A 24,627-nucleotide genomic window follows, 5' to 3' on the forward strand; every position below is an offset into this window, starting at 1 on the left:
CCAGTGGGGGTGCTGTGGAGCAAGCGGAGCCTGATGGAAACTGGAGGGACGTCGAATTCTGCACTCGGTTCCTCACTGGGAACATTTTCTTGCCAAATTATAAGGAGAAAGGGCACTGCAGGGGTGAAGCTGGCCTCGTTTACACAGTATTATTAGCTGGCGCACACACACACACAGAGCAATACTGGACCAGGCTGGTGTCCGATTAAGGCCCACAGAGACCCAGGATAAAATGACCACTCAGCGCAGCTGAGACAGCTGCCATCTCTTGGCCTAACCAACCTCACAGGGTTGTTGGGAGGGTAAAGGGGGTGGGAGGAAAGGAGAGTACAGAGGGAACGGCTTAGACAAACGTACCACTGTGCCCATGCAGACACAAGCCAGGCACCTAACCGGAAGAGCTGCTCTTTTCAACCTGACCCTAACTGAGAAACGAACAACACTTTTGAACGAAGCAGGACTTCCTCTCTGCTCAACGACGGCCACAAAGCATTCTCCCCTGGAACAGAATCATGGTGGGTAGAATCCCCCAAAAGGAAGGCTATGGGAGCTTTCAGCTCCGCCCCCTTCAAAATAAGCAATTTTAAGCAAGCTTCGATGCAGACAGAGCATGGATCTCAAAACCTCCGGGTGCCTGGCCTTAAACACAGAATTGAGGGTGGGGGTGAGGATAGAAACACTACCCCCCCCATGATGAAAAAACAGAAAGAAGCAGAATATAAGGTGCATTAACGGAGGAAGTAATTGTGCTAAAGTCATCGCTTGGATACTCAACATGATAAATTAAGAATGACGCTGCCCCCTACTGGGAAGAAAGACATCGAGCACATCGAAATATCCTGCGCTACGATCCTGCCATCTTTCACCATCCAGCAACAGCAACAAATGAAACACAAACCAGAAATTTAAACAGTGCCCCTCCAGAGGAAATGGTCCCTAATCCTCGGTGACCCTCAAACAAATCCAGAAAGGTTTTTTTCTGTTTGTGTTTCACGTGTGTATACAGATATATAGATATATATATATAGATATATATTAAGGCCATTTTTGTAAAACTACTTACAGTTGATCCGCACGCAGGCTCTCCTATGTACATGTGTAATTTAGAAAAGGGGAGGAGGAGAGATTTTTACATCTCCCTATAAAACTGTCCGGTTCGAGAGCTGCGTGTCTTTACCAGGAAACGAGTCTTCCAATTCCATATCCCCAAATGGCAGGCCAAAGACTGAAGAGGACTGTGCACATGTTGAGATCTGAGGGAAGGGCATCCCAGAGAGTCGGACCAATGAATTCTGACAGGATCGCTGGAGGCCAAAGGACGAGATCCCTGCTTTCACCGTTCGGAGCAGGAGAGTTACCACCTCCTGTTTGTTTTTTAGCAGACGGGATTCCTCCTCGTGCAGGCTTGAAATGGGCAGACCATGGCGAGTACTAGAGGCTAAAATACTGATACGGGTTATATAACAATGGGAGAGGCCACTTCTTGGGAGTCGAAAGGGCTGGGGGGGAAAGCACTGCGTCGAAGCGCCCACACAGAACGCCTAGGAGACAGCACGGTTTTAGTGCAAAAGTCGTAAAACAAAGGATGGCACAGGCGGAGTGTAAGCAGACATGTACTCGGAACGGGACTTCCTAGCGGCACATGCAGGGGCCCAGAGGCCCAGCTGTATCTCGCCGGGGAGAGAGCATTCGGGGAGGGCTATGGCAGGACTCAAACCCAGAACCCGAGGGACAACAAGGCAGGGACTCAAGTTGAACGCTGTCCGGCCAACTCAGAGCAGAAGAGGGGACGGCGGGGAGGTGAGCTCTGCTGCGCCAGCCAAGAAGGCCCAGAGGACTTGAGATATTGCCCAGCCAGGCCAAGGGAGCCACGGGAGGCTAGCAGGTTAGCATTTTCGGCAAGTGGCAGGTTCGCTTCCTCCCAAGCAGCACAGAAAACCAGGGACCTGAGCTGGAGAATGGGATGCCGTAAAAGAAAAGTGTTTGGGGGGGTGGGGAGCAGGGAGACCCTGCCTGAAGCATTCAGACTCACAAACATGCCTGCGAGAGGAATTCAGAGTTCCAGACATGTGTTTCAGGGACCCACAAACACCCCAGGGGCACTTGGCACGAGATTCTGCCAACGGAAAGTGACAAGCACATCGGAGTCAGTCCAAAAAACTGCCCCACGCCAAAGCGCGCCTCCCGCTTGAGACAACAAAGGAGAGAACATCTCTGTCCGCTTTGCAAGCAGGAGGCGTGTGTGTACATCTTGGGGTCCCCTTAAACGATTCCCCTCTGATTCTGCCACCCTCAGCAACCATTTGGGGGCTCAGTCTGGCTCGGCGCCCCTCCAAGGCTGACCGGATTTTCTTCGCTATTCCCTGCTAAAAAATAACAAATCATGCACGTGAGATATTTTCCTTTAATACTGGGCGGGAACTGCCTTTGCCATGCAAAGAGGGGAGGGGGGGAGAGACTTGCACGCTGGACAGCAATAATCCTGCAAGAGTTCAACCCAGAGGAAATCGCAGCTCCTTCCTTTAGGTAACGGAAGTATGCGGCATAAATTGCCCCTCCTCTTCCTCTACCTGTCCCCCACCCCCTGCCAAAAAAGTCCTTTGAATCGGAAAGAGGAGTTAGGCGGCTCGGGCAGCTAAATCCCTGGATTTAGAGATGTTTCTGCAACTGTTGAGCAAGGAGGCAAACGGGGGAACAGGCAGCAATAGAGTTTTGGGTGATAGTCAAGGCTAGCGAAAAGGGGGGGGGCAGGAGATCACAAACCATTTGCATCCCTCCCCATCCTTCAAAACCAAGCATCTGCCTCGGGAAATTATTCTGGAGGGCTCACCGGACTCTCCCCACTACCTCCTGCATTGAAACCCCAACCACCCCATTTCCCAGAAGGAAAGCAGCAATATCCACAACGTAGCTTTTGAACTCAGGGGTGGTGGGGAGTCACATGTCTGTTGTGCAACCCCCAGCGCCCCCCCCCCCAAGCTCCTGGCTTCATGCAGAAGTGGCTGTTTCTGTAACCGAAACCAGAGACTCTGTAGTTTCAACAGAGGTGTGGGGAGGAAATAAGAACTATCTATTCACCTTTTCAGAGCGCTTTGCCCAGCCACCGGGGAGGGGGGGTGAGGAAGAGGGGGGGGGAGCAGCCTCCTCTACTGCCGCCCCACTCCCCGCCTTCCCAAAGACAAACACGGAGAAACCATTTAGTGCAAAGGAGAACAAGGACCGAACTTTGGTGGCAAGCAGAGGGAGAGAGGAACGGAAAGGGCGCAAGGGGGGGCTTGTGGATAAAGAGGTCCTCTCCCAAACCAGTGGCCTCTGGAGGGCGGGGGGAGAGACAGGGGGGTGGGCAGCTGCTCTGTGAGGGTGGAACGAGCCCGGCTCTCAGGTGCGACGGACCCGAGGTGGGCCGGTCCCTGCCTCTGCGGGCGCCGAGACTTGGTACACCTTTTATTTGCGATTTGGCATGCGCTCTCTCACTCTCGGCGACGCGCCCCCTCTTCCCCCCCCCTCCCCTACAGCCGGTCCATCCGGAAAGTGTCCTCTGTGGCGGGGTCAGCGAGGACCATGTCGGGGTCGTTGAGCATGTGCAGCCCGTCCAAGGTCAGGGGGTCGATTTTGAGTTCGTCCAGGGGGAACTGGGAATCAGAGTCGAAGCTGACATCCCCCACGCCGGCCAGAGAGCTGGTCAGGTCCTTCGACAGGCTGGGAGGGGACTCCCCGGTCACTGGGAGGGGCAGGGTGGAGGGAGGGAGAGAGAGAAAGACAGACAGACCTTTGGTTAGGATCAGCCTCTGCTCCTCTTCCACCTGACCCACTCCTTGGGGCAACCCAGGAGCTAACTTCAGGTGTTAGCAACACACGAAGCTGTTCAGACAGTCAGACCCAGGGTGGGGGACATTCCCAGCCCGACCCAAAGATGCTGCAGGGGGCTGCACCTGGGGAAAGCGGCATGTGAAGCCCTGTAGCTAAGATGCAGCTCTTCCTAGAAAAACTAGGTTCTAGTCCTCATGGTTTGCCGAACAAGGAAAACGTAGGAATTCGCCTTGTGCCGAGTCCGACCCTTGAGTCCATGTAGCACAGTTCTGGCTACACCAGGGGTAGGCAACCTAAAGCCCGGGGGCCAGATGCGGCCCAATCGCCTTCTCAATCCGGCCTGTGGACAGTCCAGGAATCAGCATGTTTTTACATGAGTAGAATGTGTCCTTTTATTTAAAATGCATCTCTGGGTTATTTGTGGGGCCTGCTTGGTGTTTTTACATGAGTAGAATGTGTGCTTTTATTTAAAATGCATCTCTGGGTTATTTGTGGGGCATAGGAATTCATTTCTTAAAAAAAATAGTCTGGCCCCCCACAAGTTCTGAGGGACAGTGTAATGGCTGCTGAAAAAGTTTGCTGACCCGTGGTCTACACTGTCTGGCCCAGAAACAATGGAGTCTGCTCTGCGAAGGCATAATGGGCACTGCCCCGCCAGCCTCTGTCTGCCCGCCTTCTGTCCTGCAACCAGTCTGGGGGGTGGCCCTGCCTGCCAGCCTCCTCCTCCTGATTCTCACTGTCCCCCCTTGTTAGCCCCCCCAAGACTTGGAGGTCACCAGGCCCGACACAAAATTATGTTTTATGGCAACAAGGCCGGGCCACGCCATGGTGACAGTGACGGTGAGCGAATGAATACCAATTTTAAACTCTGGCTCACATACTTTAGCTGACGGAGTGTTGCTTTTAATGCATATGAGCACATGTGAAATTCTCAGCTCTGCCTACTTCTTCTGCCCCTTGGTGCTGAAGCAGTTATACCTGTTTTTATCGTTCTTTTCGCCGGCTGGTCTTTGACTGCCATAAAGACTGGTTGACCGATTGCTCCTTGTAGGAGGAAATCAGCAGGGAGGAGGAGAAAACTCTAATTTGTTGGCTCTGTCTCTCGCCGGCCGCAGTGCCACCTGCTGTTGGGCTCCCTTGCCTTCTGCCCTACCAGCTGCTGCTGTTCAGAAATTCAGCAGCTGCAAAGGTCCAAGGGGTGGCGATGCGCAGCCAGTCCCACCCCCCAGGCGCCAAACCACGGACCCACCTGTGAGGATGATGTTTGGGATGTTCCCGTGGCTGGCGTAGCTGAGCTGCTGGGCGTCCTGGAGGCTCCCGTGGCTTCCGGTGAGGCCCATCATGGCCGCCTGGGAGTAATTGAGGGTGGAGCAGGGGCTGTAGAGGCTGTTGGAGCTGATGGCGTTCTCAATCATGTTGAACTGCTCAAGCTGGAGGAAGGAATCCTGGAGGTAAGAACTTAATAAAAGAGCCTTGCTGGGCTGGGCTGAAAAGCCAGCGGGGTTCATAACCCACCAGTCAGATGGGTGGGGATACAAGTTATACATCATCATCATCATCATCCCAAGGGCATCCTGCTCTGAACCATGGGCTAGGCTAGATGACCCCTGGGGACCCTTCCTCCGAGTCTACAATCCTATGATTCTACGTTCCACTTTGCAACCATGACTAAAATGGTGATTTAGCATTTTGACGCTGCGAACCGCCCCCAGATCTACGGACGAAGGGCGGCATACAAATTTAACAAATGTTTTATCTGACCACCCGATGAACCAAACCTCTCTGGGCGGTGAAGAGTCGAAACCACCAATCCCATTTGAACCTCCAGTCAAGGGGTGCTTGGGAGTCACAGAAAGCGCTCTCACCTGATGAGATAAAGCGTTTGCCTGCCTGGCCGTCATCTGCTGGTCGTAACAGGAATCCCCGAAGACGCTCCCCAGGATAGATGTTTGCTGCAAGGAGGAGGAGGAGGAGGAGGAGAATCAGTGCAGAGAAGAGCCCTTTGCTGAAATCCAGAGTGGGGGCAGCAGACAGTCTGCCAAGACCGCCCTTGAGGATGCTGAATTGAAGGCTGCATGGTGAAATCCCCACCCCACCCCAACCCACCGGCTAACTACCAACCAGCCCCAGAATGATGAATTCAAGAGCAGAGCAGAGCTTCTAGAGGAGGAGATGGGACTTGGGGGGCACAGTAACCTGGTTTCCACCTTAGATGGGGGCTATGCTGCTGCCACCACCATGCCAGAAACACACAGGCCGGAAAGGGAGAGAGGGGACAAAAGTGAAGGGGTCGCACATGGTTTGAAGAAGCATGTCTGCCCCAGAGGGTGGGAGAGGGGTAGAAAGGCTTTGATGGATGAGAAGAAGAAGAAGAGTTTGGATTTGATATCCCGCCTTTCACTCCCTTTAAGGAGTCTCAAAGCGGCTAACATTCTCCTTTCCCTTCCTCCCCCACAACAAACACTCTGTGGGGTGAGTGGGGCTGAGAGACTTCAAAGAAGCGTGACTGGCCCAAGGTCACCCAGCAGCTGCATGTGGAGGAGCGGGGAAGCGAACCCGGTTCACCAGATTACGAGTCCACCGCTCTTAACCACTACACCACACTGGTTTGCAAACTGTCCTGACCAACATGACTGCATGCCAGTGGAGCAATGGAGAGGATAAGGGGCTGTGCTACCCAAAACAGCAGCAACTGAGATGCCCCCCTCCCCATTTGGTTAGGAAGCTTGCTTGGAACGACAGCAAGATTTTTTATTCCTACTACCACTGTGCTTATGACTCGTCGTATCCAACGCTCATCAGACACTGATGAGATGCGCTTGGTTGTGGCCCAATCATATTTTTATTTGTACTCCTACTCCTACGGCTGTTATTACTATTTCCAACCAACGCTAGTCATGCACAGATTACATCAGCTTGGCAAAGCCTGATTGAGAAGCTCCCAAATGCTACAATTCCCCAAACTGCTTCAAAATGAAGAAGGCAAAGCAAAGCGAATCTTTCGAGTTCCTTTTACCCTGCCTTCTGGAGACCTTCTCAAAAGGTCTCTTATAAGACCTAAAGAGGTTTTTTTGCAAAAAAATCCAACCAGTTTGATTCTGCAAGCCTGGTCCTGCGCTTAAAAAACAGCCAAGACGGGCAGCAGCAAGCGAGCCTCCTCCCCCACTATCGACCTAAATTCAGGAATCCCTCTGTCCTAACCTTTCTCTGCTGGGCTATTATAATCTGACCACCTCCTCCACACCAGCAGGTCTATGAGAAACCACTCTCATTTTACAACCGTGCAGCCGTGCAAAGTGATACAGATGCAATTTTTTAATAAAAAAAATTGCTCCCCTTGAGGATCCTTAACTGCACTGTTTTTAATAACTTTGCCAGCAGAGACCGGGGAGGTGGGGGGGGGGGGAGGAGACGTGATTAAAGGGGAAGGGCTTTTTTTCATCACTTCAGCACTTTGGGATCCAAGACCTGGCCTCTTCCGCTGGCTGCGGAAGCCAAAGGCTCTCTCTGCAGAACCGAAGAGGGAGAGGGGCTTGCTAGCTTTTGTTAACTGAATGGCTGAGCGCTGCGGAAAGGAAGGCCAGAAATTCCCTGAATGCCCATGAGGTCCAGCATCTTGTGTGAGGGAGAAAAATGTTTTCTCCACCCACTTTCTAGTTTTGTATAGGCTTCTATCCCATTGCCTGTTGCTAGTCTTTTCTATAAACTGAAAAAAAGACAAATGCACACACCAGAACCTTTCCTCATGAGGCTGGCTCACAGCTTTTTTCTTCCTGCATGAACCTGTCCCCTGCAAACTGTGCTCCAAGTTTTCTCGGCCTTCTGAATCGAGGAAGGCGGGGGGGGGGGGACGAGGCCACATGGCCTGGCACCCTCCTTTCCGCAGATGCCCCCTAAACCTGGCAGGAAGGACATGGCAGCAGCCACCTGTCGCCACCACCTGGTGTTTGGGGGCAGCGAACAAGGGTTCTGTTTTGCTATGACAGCCGACAACCGCTGGTGCTCTCTCCACCACACCAGAAGCAGGCGGCATTCAGAGGTAGAGTGTGCCTGAGCTGGGAGGCCCCACATAGCTAATGTGGCTAGGTGCCGGTGCTCAGTCTACTCCTGCCCTCTGTAACCAAGGGCTGCAGCCAGCATGCAGTCGTCCTCAGAGCAGACCTGGGGAAATCAAATGGGCATGACTCGCTTGGGTATACTGATTTCCGTAGGTCGTGCTCAGAGGAAAACTTGCTTGGAATCATAGAATCATAGAGTTGGAAGAGACCACAAGGGCCATCGAGTCCAACCCCCTGCCAAGCAGGAAACACCATCAGAGCACTCCTGACATATGGTTGTCAAGCCTCTGCTTAAAGACCTCCAAAGAAGGAGACTCCACCACACTCCTTGGCAGCAAATTCCACTGTCGAACAGCTCTTACTGTCAGGAAGTTCTTCCTAATGTTGAGGTGGAATCTTCTTTCTTGTAGTTTGGATCCATTGCTCCGTGTTCGCTTCTCTGGAGCAGCAGAAAACAACCTTACCTTTCTCCCTCCTCTATGTGACATCCTTTTCTATATTTGAACATGGCTATCATATCACCCCTTAACCTCCTCTTCTCCAGGCTAAACATGCCCAGCTCCCTTAGCCGTTCCTCATAAGGCATCGTTTCCAGGCCTTTGACCATTTTGGTTGCCCTCCTCTGGACACGTTCCAGTTTGTCAGTGTCCTTCTTGAACTGTGGTGCCACAGTACTCCAGGTGAGGTCTGACCAGAGCAGAATACAGTGGCACGACCCCGGTTTATTTACAAGGCTATCGAATCAAGTGGCCAGACCCGTACATTAAATTTAACGTAGGGAAGGGGGAAAGGCGGTGGCCCTCCAAGGCGCTGCCGGACCTCAACTCCCACCTCCCTTTGCTGTTGCCTATATGGGCAGGGGATGATGGGATGATGGGATGATGGAGGGCGAAAGCTTGGCCTTCCCTGATTTTCTCCTGATGGCTTCAAGTTACAAGAAAGGAGGTTCAGACTCAACATCAGGAAGAACTTTGACAGTGAGAGCTGTTTGACAGTGGAACAGTCTCCCTTGTTCTCCTTCCTTGGAGGTTTTTAAGTAGAGGTTGGATGACCCCTCCTCTATCATGGATGCTTTGGTTGAGATTCTGCATTGTGAGGGTTGCACTAGATGACCTTCAGGGTCCCTTCCAACTCTACAACGGAGGGTGTGAAAGGTTGGCCACCCCTGATTTTCCCACCAAGAAGCAGCAGCACCCAAGACTGCCTGAGGTCTCCCGCTATGCGATGCTTCACCATTTTAAAACCCTTTCTAACTGCTGCTGATTCATAGAATCATAGAATCATAGAATCATAGAGTTGGAAGAGACCACAAGGGTCATCGAGTCCAACCCCCTGCCAAGCAGGAAACACCATCAGAGCACTCCTGACATATGGTTGTCAAGCCTCTGCTTAAAGACCTCCAAAGAAGGAGACTCCACCACACTCCTTGGCAGCAAATTCCACTGTCGAACAGCTCTTACTGTCAGGAAGTTCTTCCTAATGTTTAGGTGGAATCTTCTTTCTTGTAGTTTGTATCCATTGCTCCGTGTCCGCTTCTCCGGAGCAGCAGAAAACAACCTTTCTCCCTCCTCTATGTGACATCCTTTTATATATTTGAACATGGCTATCATATCACCCCTTAACCTCCTCTTCTCCAGGCTAAACATGCCCAGCTCCCTTAGCCGATCCTCATAAGGCATTGTTTCCAGGCCTTTGACCATTTTGGTTGCCCTCCTCTGTACACGTTCTAGTTTGTCAGTGTCCTTCTTGAACTGTGGTGCCCAGAACTGGACACAGTACTCCAGGTGAGGTCTGACCAGAGCAGAATACAGTGGCACTATAACTTCCCTTGATCTAGATGCTATACTCCTATTGATGCAGCCCAGAATTGCATTGGCTTTTTTAGCTGCCGCGTCACACTGTTGGCTCATGTTAAGTTTGTGGTCAACCAAGACTCCTAGATCCTTTTCACATGTACTGCTCTCAAGCCAGGTGTCACCCATCTTGTATTTGTGCCTCTCATTTTTTTTGCCCAAGTGCAATACTTTACATTTCTCCCTGTTAAAATTCATCTTGTTTGTTTTGGCCCAGTTCTCTAATCTGTCAAGGTCGTTTTGAAGTGTGATCCTGTCTTCTGGGGTGTTAGCCACCCCTCCCAGTTTGGTGTCATCTGCAAATTTGATCAGGATGCCCTTGTTTCAACTGCTCCCACGTTGTGGGATGAGAGCTGGGAACGAGCGGTGCTTTGCCTTCCCTGAATACGAAAGTACTAAAAGGTTTCATGTGCTCCGGCTGCCGTCAGCTGTGTGGGCAATTAACATGACGCCTACGGCAGGTCTTTGCTGTGCGCTGACTTAGCCGACTCGTTCCAGGAGTGTTAGCAGGCCTCCAAACCCACTACAGTGGTGCCTCGCAAGATGAAAAGAATCCGTTCCGTGAGTCTCTTCGTCTTGCGTTTTTTTCGTCTTGCGAAGCAAGCCCATTAGCGGATTAGCGCTATTAGCAGTTTAGCGGCTATTAGCGGCTATTAAAGGCTTAAGGGATTAGCGGATTAGCTGCTAAAAGGCTATTAGCAGCTTAGTGCCTTAGAAAAAGGGGGTGGGGAGCGAAAAAAAACCCCCAGGAATTGCAAGACATTTTCGTCTTGCGAAGCAAGCCCATAGAGAAATTCGTCCTGCGAAGCACCTCCAAAACGGAAAACCCTTTCGTCTAGCGGGTTTTCCGTCTTGCGAGGCATTCGTCTTGCGGGGCACCACTGTATTTGCCGTTTGGGTCTGTTTTATCTTCCAAGGTGCCAGTGGGACAACAAAGTCTTTATACGCACACTTTAAGTCCCACGATTTGATTTTTCTTTTGGTCTTTCAATACAATTTTTAACTAAACCTCTTCTCCCTATGGATTTCTGAAACTCACTTTTGGAACTCGGACTGTGTGTGATGGATTAAGAGCTCTGTGTTAAGGGCTGGAGATTCTTTCCCCTCTTTTTGTTACTTGGCCTTTTTTAAACCTAGCAAACATGCTTATTTTTTTGGGGGGGGGGTTCTTTTAAAGAACCTGCGCTCTCCAGCCCAGCCATCACGGGGCAGCTGGGAGTTTTAGTCCAAAACATCTGTCTACATGTCTACTCAAAAGTAGGTCTCTGTGTGTTTAATGTAGGACAAAGCGCAGGAAATTCATGGCACTAATAATATTAATAGTTATTATACAATATCGCTTCCAGTGACCCCTGAGAAGCCGAGTAAGATTCGTACCTAGTGCAAAAAACAGTGATGGACGATACCGAAGAAAACCAGAAGCTGCACCTTGTACTCTGAAGTGTGTTGTTTACAACTTAACAGCAGAAAGTTGCCACCCTTCAACTCATGTCATTTCAAACCCATGTGTGTGCTTTAAGGGGGGGAAACCTCTTAGATTATCAAAACAGTCTGCACGTTTAGAAAAACCTAGGCGATAGCTGAAGCAGTATGAATCTACCAGCATTGTATATGTTCAGTGCAAACCCTATTTTTACGCCTTATTTAAAGCACTCATCTAGACATAGCTGGAAGTGAGGGGGGGGGTATTGTTTTTGTCTGTTACTATGTGTATTTGCGTTTTTTATCGTAAACCGCCCTGGGATCCTCAGACGAAGGGTGGTATAGAAATTCAATAAATAAAGATATATATTTAAAAATTGGACAATGTGACATTAAGAGGGAGTGGGAAGAGAGAGAAAATAAGACAGACCCATTGAGAAGCATGGAAGCGAAAGGCCTGGAGAGAGAGAGAGAGAAAGAGAAAGAGAGAGAGAACGCACACACACAGAGATGCAGTCAGTCCCTTACTTGAGGGGAGCTGCCAGGAGAGAAAGCTTGATTGGAGACAGGAGAGGTGGGAGACTGGTTGGCCGGGGAGCCAGCATTGTTGCGGTACTGCTGGAGTGAACCCTACAGAAGGACACAGAGTTAGAGAAAGAGAGAGAGAATAGGGTAGGGGGAAGGAGAAAGGGCAGATGAAATCACAGGGTTCTTTCGTGGAGAGAAAGAGAGAGAGAGATGGGAGGGAAGAAAAGCCCTTGTATGAACACCCAGGGAGTCAGCTAGTACCGGTTAAACAATGCCCCGAGAGATCATGGACAGAAAAAAGTGGGGGGGTACAATCATTTCTGGACTTCCTCCCCGGCTTCCTGGAGAGCAAGGTGCAGCCAGGAACCATACGCTGTATTCCAAATGCCTCTGCTCCTTAGAATGACAGGAAAGGCACTGAGGAGACAGCTGGTTTTTTAAACATCCCTTTCCTAGTCAGGCTTCCCCCAAAACTCCTGGAGGGAAAGGACCCGCATGGACGTAAGAAGAGCGCTGCCGCTGGGTCAGGCCAAAGCTGATCTAGCCCTGCCTCCTGTCCGACCAGAAGCCACCGTGTCGGGTGAGGTGGGGTGGGGAGAGTTGCCATTCTGCTCAGGTCATGCTCGCTGGTTTCCCATGGGGGCATCTAGGTGGCCACTGTGAGTACAGGAAGCTGGGCTAAGTGGGCCTGATCCCGCAAGCCGGACCTGAGCACAGGGACACCTTCCCCTCCTGTAGTTTCTCCCAGCCACAGGTACTTCTATGCATTTACATTGGAATAAATACGCATACATTTATCTATGCGGGGCTTAATTTCAGCGCCGCCTCCCATCTACTGATCATTGGCCTGATCCTCAAACGGGGTCTGAGCACCAGGTCTCCCCTCCCACGGTTTCCAGCAACGGGGATTCAGCAGCATGGCCTGCCTCTGACTATGGAGGGGGAACCCTGCCAGCATGGCTAGTAGCCAGCAGTAAGTCCTCTCCTCCACGGATCCCGCTTAAGGCTGGCACACTGCTTGTGCACCTGGCTCAGCCCACTCCGGAGAACACAGCCCCTTCTTTCGCTTTCTCACACCTGCACCTAAAATTGGGGAGATCTGTGCTCAGTGAACTCTCCACTCCTGTCTTGCAGCAAGGTGCTTCTCCCCTGCCCGCCCCTGACTTGTCCAGGGGCTGTAATAATAATAATAATAATACAGTGGTGCCTCGCAAGACGAAAAGAATCCGTTCCGTGAGTCTCTTCGTCTTGCGGTTTTTTCGTCTTGCGAAGCAAGCCCATTAGCGGATTAGCGCTATTAGCGGTTTGGCGGCTATTAGCGGCTATTAAAGGCTTAAGGAATTAGTGGATTAGCTGCTAAAAGGCTATTAGCAGCTTAGTGCCTTAGAAAAAGGGGGTGGGGAGCGGAAAAAAACCCCCAGGAATCACAAGACATTTTCGTCTTGCGAAGCAAGCCCATAGAGAAATTCGTCCTGCGAAGCACCTCCAAAACGGAAAACCCTTTCGTCTAGCGGGTTTTCCGTCTTGCGAGGCATTCGTCTTGCGGGGCACCACTGTAGTCATAGTAATGGCAACTGGGTGTGGATGCATGCACTGAAATCCCAGGAGAAAAAGGGTGTGTGTGTGCGATTTTGGACTTCCTGGGAACCTCAGTGTCCAACGTTAAACACACAGACCTCATTGGTGCAAAGGGTTGCTTGGACCAGGGTGTGAACCTAAGAAGAGCCTGCCAGATCAGGCGAGTGACCCCTCTAGTCCAGCGTCCTGTTCTCACAGTGGCCAACCAGATGTCCCCAAGCGAAATCCACAAGCAGGATCCGAGCCCAAGAGCAACTCTCTCCTCCTGTGGATTAGACCCCCCAGGCCTGAGGGTCAGGGCTGGGGAGGACCCCTAGCCAATTCAGAAGCAGGGTGTCAAGAAGTTGGCATCGTTTAGAAAGGCTGCAGAATTTTCTGGCCCGCTGCCTTTAAAGAAGAAAGAAAAGCCACACGTACACAAGCTCTGCTTCGTAACACTAAAAAGAGAGAGCGCTTCTGCCAACCGCTCCCAACGCGTGAAGAGGAGTTTGGGGGAGACAGAAAGGGGCCGAAGGGGAAGGCTGCAAGCTCAAGCCTGAGCAAAGCTGCTCCTGCATCCTCTATGGTCAGTGGGAAGCTCAGGTGAGGCAGGTGAGACACCTCCATCCTCTGAGGACCCCGAGGCTCGAAGCCAGGGACTCAACCCAGCCTTTGCCATTTGCTGGGCAGCGACTCCCAAAACCACCCCACCCTCCCAGCTAGCACAACTGTAGGATGCCAGATCAGTGAGAGGGCCTGGCGTTGGCAGAGGCTGAGACGGGAGGCTCCCCAGGAGAAGCTGCCTTTGATCAAGCCAAAAGCCTGGGATAGAGGGCATGACCGTTTCCTGTGAATCCTGATAATCCACTCAGGCTGATGTCCCGAGAAGCCAGCAGGCCCATTTCCTTTTGCCAAGACAAGGAAATATACGGGCGCTCTCAAGGGCTCCCCTAAAGACACCCTGAGCAGAACGACAGAGCGCACGGCCGGACTTGGGAGACAGGCCTGCCCTCTGCCTTGAAGCTGTTACCTAAAGCCTGCTTAGGAACGCCCAACACAGACCCCTTGAAATTGCAGTCCTTTCTCCTAACATGCACCCTTTGGAGAAATCTCCGTAGCGACTCATTTCCCAGAGCAGGAGCAGTGACTGCCAAGCTGGGTTTGGAAGCCATCTGCTTTGTCTACAGAGAAGCAGTTCAAGTTCTAAAGAGGTCAGACACCTGCAAGGTAGATGGCAGACCAACACTTCTGCAAAGGTGGCAACTTCTCGCTGCCCTATTCCTGCATGACCCAGGAGATCTTGCAAGTCCTCCGCGCGCACACCCACCCAGACCTAGACCCACACCCCCCCAGGGCTCCCTACCTTGCCCGCCCAGCCCGTCCCCAGTCCAGCTTACCGAACTGATGTCTATCCCCATGGAGGTCTGGGTCTGGCTTCCGGGCGGAGACTGTGGGATTGTGGAAGGGACGGTGACGGAGAGCGGGGGCAGCTGCACCCCTCGCTGCAGGCCGGACGTCTGCATCAGGGAGGCATTGGGCGGGAGAGCGCTGGCCACCTGGGTCTGCTGTTGCTGCTGCTGCTGGGCGCTCGTCTGGGTAAAGAAGGGGTAGGGCGGGAGCTGCTGCTCCAGGGAGAGGGCGTCCATTGCCACGGCCTGGGGAGGGGGACAGGGCAGGAGAGGGCAGTGAGGAACAGCCTCCCCTGGGTCACAGGGCAGGCGGGGAGGCCAGGGCGCTCTCCTTCAGATGACCCAGTCCGAGAGCAGGGGTCCCTACCAGTGGTCTGTGGAAACAGCCAGCACCTGGCAGAAATAAGAGGTGCTCAAACGTATGTGTGCTTGTGTGTTTGAAACGTTCCAAAGTGCCCAGAGGTCTCACTGGGCCACTTAATAAACTTTGAGAGTCTTCATCTCAGGGTCATGGAACCCCACGTTGGGCAAAAGATTCCTGCATTGCAGGGGGTTGGTCTAGATGACTCTCAGGGTTCCTTCCCAATCCACAATTCAACGATTCCAAGGCTAGGTTATCAAGAGCTGGGATATGAGACAGGGTTCAAATCTCCACTCGGCCACCAAGTTCGCTGGCACCAGTAACTCAGAACAACATCGGATCTTTTCTGCCACCCCTCTTCAGCACCAGCGTTTCTGTCAAAACTAGCGATGGATTGTGGAAACCCCAGACCCAAGCCTCGTCCGCCTACCCCACAGCATGCTCCCAAGAAAAGCGGCCCCCATCGCATCCCTTGCGTACCTGAGTGATTGGCGACAGAGGCGAGAGCGTGGGGGAGACCTGCTGGGGCTGGTTTCTCCTGGAGTCTGCGTTCAGCGAAAGGGGGCCGGTGGGTGGCTGTCGGTGCTGCTGGGAAGAGGTCTGCGTCGTCGTCATCCCTGCGGCAAACGGAGGGAAACATCAGCACACGGGCTCCCATGGAGGTCTTCCCATCACTTGTTCCCATGCCAAAGGGTAGTTCTGGCAAGGCTAACCCTAGAACACGCTTATTTCTCCACCACATCTCCAACATAGGTTGGATTTCATATGTGGTGGTGGTGTGAGGAAATTAAGGAATTTAGCGTAGTAGTACATGAAGAACTAAAGAAGATGTTGAAAATATCAATAATAAAGAAACCAGAGACATATCTCCTTGGACTGATAGATGAAGAGATACCACAGGGGTGGGGTGGGGTGAAGAATTTTTCTATATGCAAGTACATCTGCTAGAATAGTGATTGCTGCTAGGTGGAAGTCACAAACTATACCCACAAAGGAGGAATGGATTTGTAAACTAAATGTCACATAGAGGAGGGAGAAAGGTTGTTTTCTGCTGCTCCAGAGAAGCGGACACGGAGCAATGGATCCAAACTACAAGAAAGAAGATTCCACCTCAACATTAGGAAGAACTTCCTGACAGTAAGAGCTGTTTGACAGTGGGATTTCCTGCCAAGGAGTGTGGTGGAGTCTCCTTCTTTGGAGGTCTTTAAGCAGAGGCTTGACAACCAAATGTCAGGAGTGCTCTGGTGGTGTTTCCTGCTTGGCAGGGGGTTGGACTCGATGGCCCTTGTGGTCTCTTCCAACTCTATGATTCTATGAACGCGCTTCAAAATACACAATCTGGACTCCCTTGGAAAGCGGTGGACTCTCTATTATTGGAGGTTTGGCTGGCTATCTGTCAGGGGTTCTTCAGCTGCGATTTCTGCATTGCAGAAAGTTGGGCTGGATGACGCTTAGGGGTCCCTTCCAGCTCCTAACATTCTACGATTCTATGGGCTCTGTATAAGGCAGCTTCTTCAGAATTGCCTACGGTGACAGATATTCTAAGACTGAAACTCCCATCACTCTTGGCCACCGTCCACGTCAACTGGGGCTGAGTCCAACGACTTCTAGAGGGCAGCAGGTTCCCCCAGGCCTGGTCTGCAATGACCGGCAGCAACTCTACGATCTCTCTCCACCCGCATGGGCTGAGAACTATTACCATGCTCAGCTGTCCTGGCAACCTAATAAACTCAACTCCCAAACGAGATGACCCCCTGGGCAGCACGAGAGGGGCTAAGTTAGGTTACATCTGAGGCTGCAGCTTCATTTCCATCCCGCTGCGTGCTGAATGTGCCAGGTGTAGAATCTACAGGGTTTCCATCCTATGTTATACTCCATTATATCCTAACATCCTGGAACCTGCATGCATTAGTGGCTCCCAGTACGTTTCCGAGCACAATTCAAAGTGTTGGTGCTGACCTTCAAAGTCCTAAATGGCCTCTGCCCAGTATACCTGAAGGAGCGCCTCCAACCCCCTTGTTCTGCCCAGACACTGAGGTCCAGCACCGAGGGCCTTCTGGCGGGTTCCCTCCCTGCGAGAAGCAACGCGACAGGGAACCAGTCAGAGGGCCTTCTCGGAAGTGGCGCCCGCCCTGTGGAACGTCCTCCCATCAGATGTCAAGGAAATAAAGAACTATCTGACTTTTAGAAGACACCTGAAGGCAGCCCTGTTTAGGGAAGTTTTTAATGTTTGAAGTTTTATTCAGTTTTTAGTCCTCTGTTGGGAGCCGCCCAGACTGGCTGGGGAGACCTGGCTGGATGGGCGGGGTATAAATATGATGATGATGATGATGAGGTTGATGATTAGTGGTTTTGGAAGGACTAGCCAACTCCTCCAATAGCTGATTGGTTGAAGGGCCTTTCCTATCTTGCAGTGTATGAAAAAGCTACTTCTGCCCAGAAAAAAGCACACCTTTCCTGAGATTTGGGCCCCCTCTTCAGAGCTGTTTACATGATATACACGACATGTGGGCTTTGCCAGTCTTCTCCCCCTTCCCTCACTGCTTCTCTCCTTTCCTTCTTTTTCTTTTTGATTTTTGGTTTCGACCACATATGCATGATCTATATTGTTGTTCTGTTATTTTTCTGTTGTGAACCTCCCTGGGATCTTTGGATTAAGGGTGGTATATAAATGTAATAAACAAATCAACATAATCACCCTCTTTCTAAGGAGCTCGGGGGCTCTCTTCCCTCTACCCCAAAAGTTTGGGTTTCGTAGGTTTGCTGTGACGAGGGACAAGGAGAAAGAAACGGAACTTTTAAACAGCGATTTGCAAAATGGGTGTAAGAGGCACAGCCAAAAAGGGGGCTGAAAGTTGTCTTAGAAAAATTAAACCACTGTATTCTGGAGGTATCCGATGCTCTTCTACCCTCAGAGGAAGAGGGCTCTGCCCAGCATCATCCCAGGGGGTTGGACTAGATGACCCTCTAGGTCCCTTCCAACTCTATCATTCTGTGGGCCTCCGCCTGCTAACTGCCACTCCCCATCGCCAGATACGCTTGGCTTTCTGTAAAACGGAATTACCATATTTTTCGCTCTATAGGACACACCAGACCACAAGACGCACCTAGTTTTTGGAGGAGGAAAACAAGAAAAAAAATATTCTGAATCCCAGAAGCCAGAACAGCAAGAGGGATCGCTGCGCAGCGAAAGCAACAATCCCTCTTGCTGTTTTGGCTTCTGGGATAGCTGCACAGCCTGCATTCGCTCCATAAGACGCACACACATTTCCCCTTACTTTTTAGGAGGGAAAAAATGAGTCTTATAGAGCAAAAAATATGGTACTTCACAAAGACAGGGTTTAGTTTTCAGATCTCCCTCCACCCACGACAAACTAGACAAAGGAGGTTTGCAACAGTGAACAGTGACCTTAGACAGGAAGTGGCATTGCAAGACAGGAAGTGAAGTCACACTGTCATTCTGGGCAGCAGCTGCAGCAGCCACACCCCTTACCCTGATTGGCTGTGCTGATGCCCATATGCGTCAAGTTGGCCGCAAGGTTCCCGGTGCTGTTGGAACTGCTGAGGGACGGGAAAGGGGACTCTTCTGGGTCCAGCGGCGTCGGGAGAGGAGAGGGGAAGTGGATGTTTGTCAGGTCCGGCAGGGAGCCACCCGTGTTGTGAGTGGCGGGGATAAGTGTGGTAGTGTTTTCCTGGTCAGCTGACGGAAAGATGCTGTGCTCAAGAAGAAACCAGGAGGGAGGGGAAGAAAAGTGAACCATTTGACAGACAAAAATACCCCAAGATCACATAGTTATCTCAGTTCAAGCACCGTGCCACACCACAGTTAGGCTTTCCCACGATGTCTCAACTAAGCCTTGCCTCCCATTGTTCTTGGGACTCCCCAATGAGTTGCAACTACAGTGGTACCTCTGGATATGCACACCTCCGGTTGTGAATCCTTCAGGATGCAGACGTAGGAAACCCGGAACTATTTTTCCGGGTTTCGCCGCGCGAGCGTGCGCAGAAGCGGTCCCTCCAGTTGCGGAAACCTCAGGACCCGACCGGAGCTCCAGAACAGATCCTGTCCACAACCGGAGGTACCACTGTACCTATTTCCTAGAGTTGCTAAAGCAATGACACTATCTTTGTTGTCAGTTACATAGGAGAGTCTCCTACTTTGGAGGTCTTTAAGCAGAGGCTTGACAACCATATGTCAGGAGTGCTCTGATGGTGTTTCCTGCTTGGCAGGGGGTTGGACTTGATGGCCCTTGTGGTCTCTTCCAACTCTATGATTCTATGATTCTATGAGATACAATAGCCATCTTCCAAAATCTAAAGTGCTGTCACATGGAAGACGGAGCCAGCTTGTTTTCTCCTGCTCCGGAGGGTAGGGACCCAACCAATGGCTTCAAGTTACAAGAAAGAGGAGATTCCAATTAAACCAGGAGTCAGCAACCTTTTTCAGCCGTGGGCCGGTCCACCGTCCCTCAGACCTTGTGGGGGGCCGGATCATGGGGGGGGGGGGGAATGAACGAATTCCTATGCCCCACAAATATCCCAGAGATGTATTATAAATAAAAGCACACATTCTACTCATGTAAAAACACGCGGATTCCCGGACCGCCCATGGGCCAGATTGAGAAGGTAATTGGGCAGCCCTGGCTTAAACTTTAGAAAGAGCTTTCTGATGGACAGTGGGACAGACTCTCTTGGGAAGTGGCGGACTCTCCTTCCTTGGAGGTTTTTAAGCAGAGGTTGGTCATCCATCCAGGATGCTTTAGCCGAGATTCCTGCCTTGCAGGGGGTTCGGCTAGATGACCCTTGGGGTTCCTTCCAACTCCATGATTGGATATGACTCTTCCCAGCACACCCACAGGAAGGGACAACAGACGACAGGGAAGGATCCAACTAAGTTATACTCACAGCAGACCCCTCTGAATTTAATTCGGCCTAGGATGTTCACCAATTTCAGTGGGTCTGCTCAGAGTATGACCAACGGGGGATATAACCCTTTGTTTCTACAAAAAGCCAGCCAAAGTGCCCTACCAATGCAGAAACCAAACAACCCCGACTCTTTCACGTACTTGATTCCTGGAACCTCACAGGATTTAGGCCTTGAGGATCCGGTCTGAAAGAGAGAGAGAGAGAGACAGAAAGAGAGACAGAGTCATTCCTCTTCTGCATCACTTATATAGGCTGCAGAATCTAATCATGAACTGTCAGGACGCCTTGTTTTCAAAAGAGAGCTCTGGCTTACAAGCCAAAAGGTATTGCCACCCTGAACGCTCTTAACTAAGCCTTAGAAGCAAACCCAACTTTCCCCAGGGGTTGGAACAAGTTTATGCAGCTGTGCAGCATGTCACACTGGGGCAGAATCAGCGCCTTTACCTTCTTAGCTTCCCACCCTTGCTTCGAGAGGTTCTTCTCTGTATCCGCTGTGTCTTCCTCCATGCCTGGGACGGCCAACAGTAAGACTACAAGAAATTAATTTAAAGGTGGGGGGAAATCTCATTAAAGATCAGCAAAAGGTACCCTGAAAACAAGACTCTGTTGGACCCAAGTGGGTAAAACTAAACTGCATTTTAAAAAAAAAAACACAAATTGAAAGTCTATGCATATTTGTTGCTTTCCCTTCTTCTTCCTCTTTCCTAAAAAAAAGGTCCTTTATGTGTACTGACCTGACTTTCGATATGTATATTTTTAGGACCAACCTTATTTCTGTGGTTGTAAGTTGCATTGTGTAATTTACAGCTTTTATTGAGGGTGGGTGTGTTTTTTGAAGTCTCAGACTATTCATTAAAAGTCCTTTCCGCCTCCCTCCCATGTTCAGTGACAAAACAGATACAGTGGTACCCCGCAAGACGAATGCCTCGGAAGACGAAAAACTCGCTAGACGAAAGGGTTTTTCGTTTTTTGAGGTGCTTCGCAAGACGGATTTTCCTAAGGGCTTGCTTTGCTAGACGAAACGGCCCTGCCTCTCGTGTCATGGCGACGGTCACTGCACGCACGCACGCTCGCTTCCCCGCTCCTCCGGCTCCCTCCAACCTTCCGGCTGACGGCTCCTCCGGCTCCCTCTGACCTTCCGGCTGACGGCCGACCTTCCGGCTGCCTCACGCCGCTGCCGTCCCTTGCGCGCTCCCCTCAGAGAGCCGTTGCCACCAGCAGCCAGCGTTGCAGCCAGAGTCGCGCTCCTGAGCCCCGCCGCCCTCCAGCAGCCGCGTCGCGCGGTGGCCACAACGCGCGGGTGAGTCCGAGGTACCGGCTGCGGCAGCTGTCCTGCTTCTCCCCGCCCCTCCCCACCGTTGTTAGTGTTTAAATGCAGTGGTGCTTCGCAAGATGAAAAAACTCGCACAACGAAAAAACTCGCGGAACGAATTAGTTTCGTCTTGCGAGGCACCACTGTATACTGTATATACTTCACCTCTTTTTTGCTGCATGTCCTGTGAGCCAGCTAAGAAAGGCTCCGCCTGGGTGGGAGTCATCGTACTCTGGTGCAGGGCAGAATCTGAATTGGTCCTGGTTGAGAAAGGGCAGACAAAAACCTATCAGAGCTGGAAAGCGGCCAACCTCCCACCCGGTTTTGAAAAGGAGCGCAGGAAATCACTAGCCAAGTAGCTTGACGTCTGTCTGGATCTTGGCTAAATGTTAGGGGAAACTTCCTAATGAAAGGAGTTGTTCGACAACAGGACAGAGGCTGCCTTGTGGGCTCTCTGTGGTTGGAGATATATAAGGAGCAGCTGGGCAGAAACTGGATGAAGGGAGCTCAGAGCAGGATCTTGGAATGCCAGCATCCCTAACTGGCATTTTCTGAACACCAGTGTCTGGAAACCGCCAGAGTGTGAACTTGGGCTCAGGTCCGGCTTGTGGGTTTCCTATGGGGCCTGTGAGAAGAGGATGCTGGACTCAATGGGCCAGTGGCCCAATCCAGGAGGCTCCCTGTCTGCAGTTCTCTCTCCCCACCTGCCCACCCCTGTCCCGACAAAGAATTGCAGTTTTTAAAGCAGGACTGTGCTAGACAGGAGGAGGATCAACGGGGCATTTTGCAACCAAGTTCAAAAACCAGCACTTACGTACCTCCTCCAGCTTGTGTCTGAAGGAGGCGACAGGTAGACGGTACCATACGGACAGCTGTCCACGTGAGTCGGGCAGTCAAGGAAGACGGGAAGGTATCCAGAGCTTCTTGGGAAAGTTTCAGCAATAAAAGTTTTAAGTGTTCGACAGTGTTGGGCGTCATATATTTACACACAGACACCACATGGTCAGCACAGGGCAAGCCCCCAGTTTTGCAAGGAAACCCTTAATGGGGAAGAGCTACAAAACGGTGTTCGGACGGTGTTTGCTTTCTGTTCTCTCTCCCTCTCTCAATGCCTTGCTTCCTCTTCTTTCCTTTCACCTGACATTTCCCCTCACCTCTGGCTAAAGCTGATCTCAAAGCTCTGCTTCATCCTTCTCTGGCTTCATGGCCTTTCAGATGAAAATTAACTAGGGCTATGCCACATCCCACCTCAGAATGAAAGGGGGGCTTCTAGTAGGGCCGTAAATGTGGGAGAGATGGGAAGCAGGGCACGTTAAGTCGCCTCCGCTGAAAGACCAGCTTCACCAGATGCCTCCTGCCACTGGGCTGCTTCCAGGCCAGATATGCATTCTCAGAACTGCTTTTTAAAGAACTGACGCCTGAGCTTGCTTTTTTCCTCTTCCTTCCTGGTCTCTCTTTCCTTGTGCACAGTGTATTTTTAATGTGTTACCAGTTCAGGTTTCCGTGTGTTCCCAGCACCTACTGATAAGCTGCACCTTCCTAAACATCTCCCAGGCACATGCATCCCCTCCTATGCTCTAGGCTGCAATGCTGAGCCAAAGGATATCTGCCTGCCGTGCTTATCCACGGACAGCGGGCGCCGGTGGGGAGAGCCAAGGCGGTTCCGGTCGCGATACACCCTGTCCACCAGCCCATGGTGCCGGGTCGTCCTGCTGGTGTCCAATCCTGATGACTGAAACGGAGTCTGAAGAGAAAGGCAAATGGGCATTGAAAGGATGGGAAAAACAACCCTGTGACAACATTGCAGATGATTCAACCAGATGACTCTCAGGGGTCTCTTCCACTTCTACCAGTGTGGCAAATTGCTTTCATGCATATGGTTAGCGAAGTTTAACCTGACTTCATAGGAATAATTGTGTGCTTGAAGTCCATCAGTTTCAAGGATACTACAAACGCTTTCAAATCTTTTACATAGTCTTTCAAAACTGAGAAACATGCTTGGCCTTTCTCCTGCATAGTAGCTAGTAATTTCCTACAGACCAAGCAAGAATATTTGTGGGGTATTATTCATAGAATCACAGAGTTGGAAGAGACCCCCAGGGGTCATCTAGTCCAACCCTCTGCAATGCAGGAATCTCAGCTAAAGAATCCAGGACAGGTGGCCATTCAAAACTGAATTACTAGTAATATTTGCATATGCACACACACCAAAAAAACAAAACAACTTTGCAGTCTGATATCAATTTATGGGACCTGAATACAGGTGTCTGAACCAATTAGGGAGGTTTTTAATATTGGAGTTTTTTTGTGTGTTTTGATATTTTGTTGGAAGCCACCCAGAGCGGCTGGGGCAATCCAGTCAGATGGGTGGCATATAAATAATAACATCATCATCATCATCATCATTATTATTATTATTATTATTCTACACAATGTCCTGGGTTCCTTTGGAGGAAGGTGCAGGATTCAATATACAGTGGTGCCCCGCAAGACGAATGCCTCGCAAGATGGAAAACCCGCTAGACGAAAGGGTTTTCCGTTTTGGAGGTGCTTCGCAGGACGAATTTGCTATGGGCTTGCTTCGCCAGACGAAAATGCCTTGCGATTCCTGGGGGGGTTTTCCCCCTCCCCCCCTTTTCCCCAAGCCCCTAAGCCGCTTAACAGCTGATCGCTAAGCCGCTTAACAGCTGATCTAAGCCGCTTAACAGCTGATCTAAGCCGCTAATAGCCTTTTAGCAGCTAATCCGCTAATCCCTTAAGCCTTTAATAGCCGCTAATAGCCTTTTAGCAGCTAATCCGCTAATCCCTTAAGCCTTTAATAGCCGCTAATAGCCTTTTAGCAGCTAATCCGCTAATCCCTTAAGCCTAATAGCCGCTAAACTGCTAATAGCGCTAATCTGCTAATGGGCTTGCTTCGCAAGACGAAAAAAACCGCAAGACGAAGAGACTCGCGGAACGGATTCTTTTCATCTTGCGAGGCACCACTGTACACACACACACACAAACATATATATACATATCTATAAATGAATGACAAAATAATGTATACAGCTCCTTTTAGTGCAGCATTTGGATATTGCTTTTTAGATGGAGGGAAAAAAAGAAATTAAGAGAAATATCTGGCGATGGCAGAAAGGGCAACCCTCACCTGGAAAGGCAGGTCCATAGCACTGCTCCCAATCTGATTGACATTTGGCAGGGATCCTCCATAGTACTGGCCACGGGTCTGGCCCAACTGCAAATACTGGTTTTTCTGTAGCTGTAGCTAGAAAACAGAGAAAGAGGAAGATTAATTAAGCTGTGCAGGTTCCAGGTAGAGAAGGAACAATCCTGGGCTGGCCAGGAGGAGATATGGAACCCAAGCACCTGGCAAGGTTGTGCCCAACTAACC

General features: G+C 50.9%; 1 protein-coding gene across 7 annotated transcripts in view; it reads right to left on the reverse strand.

Moving 5' to 3' along the window:
• Positions 1–2,386: 2,386 nt before the first annotated feature.
• Positions 2,387–24,627, reverse strand: part of CRTC1 (CREB regulated transcription coactivator 1) — a 51,508-nt gene continuing 29,267 nt past the window's right edge. The window contains exons 2-14 of one of the 7 annotated variants that reach the window (XM_083421613.1): positions 24,385–24,501; positions 22,843–22,980; positions 22,055–22,116; positions 21,402–21,496; positions 20,369–20,454; positions 20,065–20,108; positions 18,492–18,712; positions 15,479–15,615; positions 14,626–14,883; positions 11,672–11,773; positions 5,676–5,762; positions 5,060–5,240; positions 2,387–3,721 (exon numbers count right to left, since the gene is read on the reverse strand). In XM_083421613.1, coding sequence (XP_083277739.1) covers positions 3,510–3,721; positions 5,060–5,240; positions 5,676–5,762; positions 11,672–11,773; positions 14,626–14,883; positions 15,479–15,615; positions 18,492–18,712; positions 20,065–20,108; positions 20,369–20,454; positions 21,402–21,496; positions 22,055–22,116; positions 22,843–22,980; positions 24,385–24,501 — 1,740 coding nt within the window. In that variant the 3' untranslated portion in view covers positions 2,387–3,509. Of the gene's footprint in view, positions 3,722–5,059; positions 5,256–5,675; positions 5,763–11,671; positions 11,774–14,625; positions 14,884–15,478; positions 15,616–18,491; positions 18,713–20,064; positions 20,109–20,368; positions 20,455–21,401; positions 21,497–22,054; positions 22,117–22,842; positions 22,981–24,384; positions 24,502–24,627 lie in introns of all 7 variants that reach the window. The other 6 variants (XM_083421619.1, XM_083421616.1, XM_083421614.1 and 3 more) reach the window with 6 other exon arrangements.

This window comes from Podarcis tiliguerta, assembly GCF_965153285.1.
Source record: "Podarcis tiliguerta genome assembly, chromosome: 18".
NCBI classification, from domain to species: domain Eukaryota; kingdom Metazoa; phylum Chordata; class Lepidosauria; order Squamata; family Lacertidae; genus Podarcis; species Podarcis tiliguerta.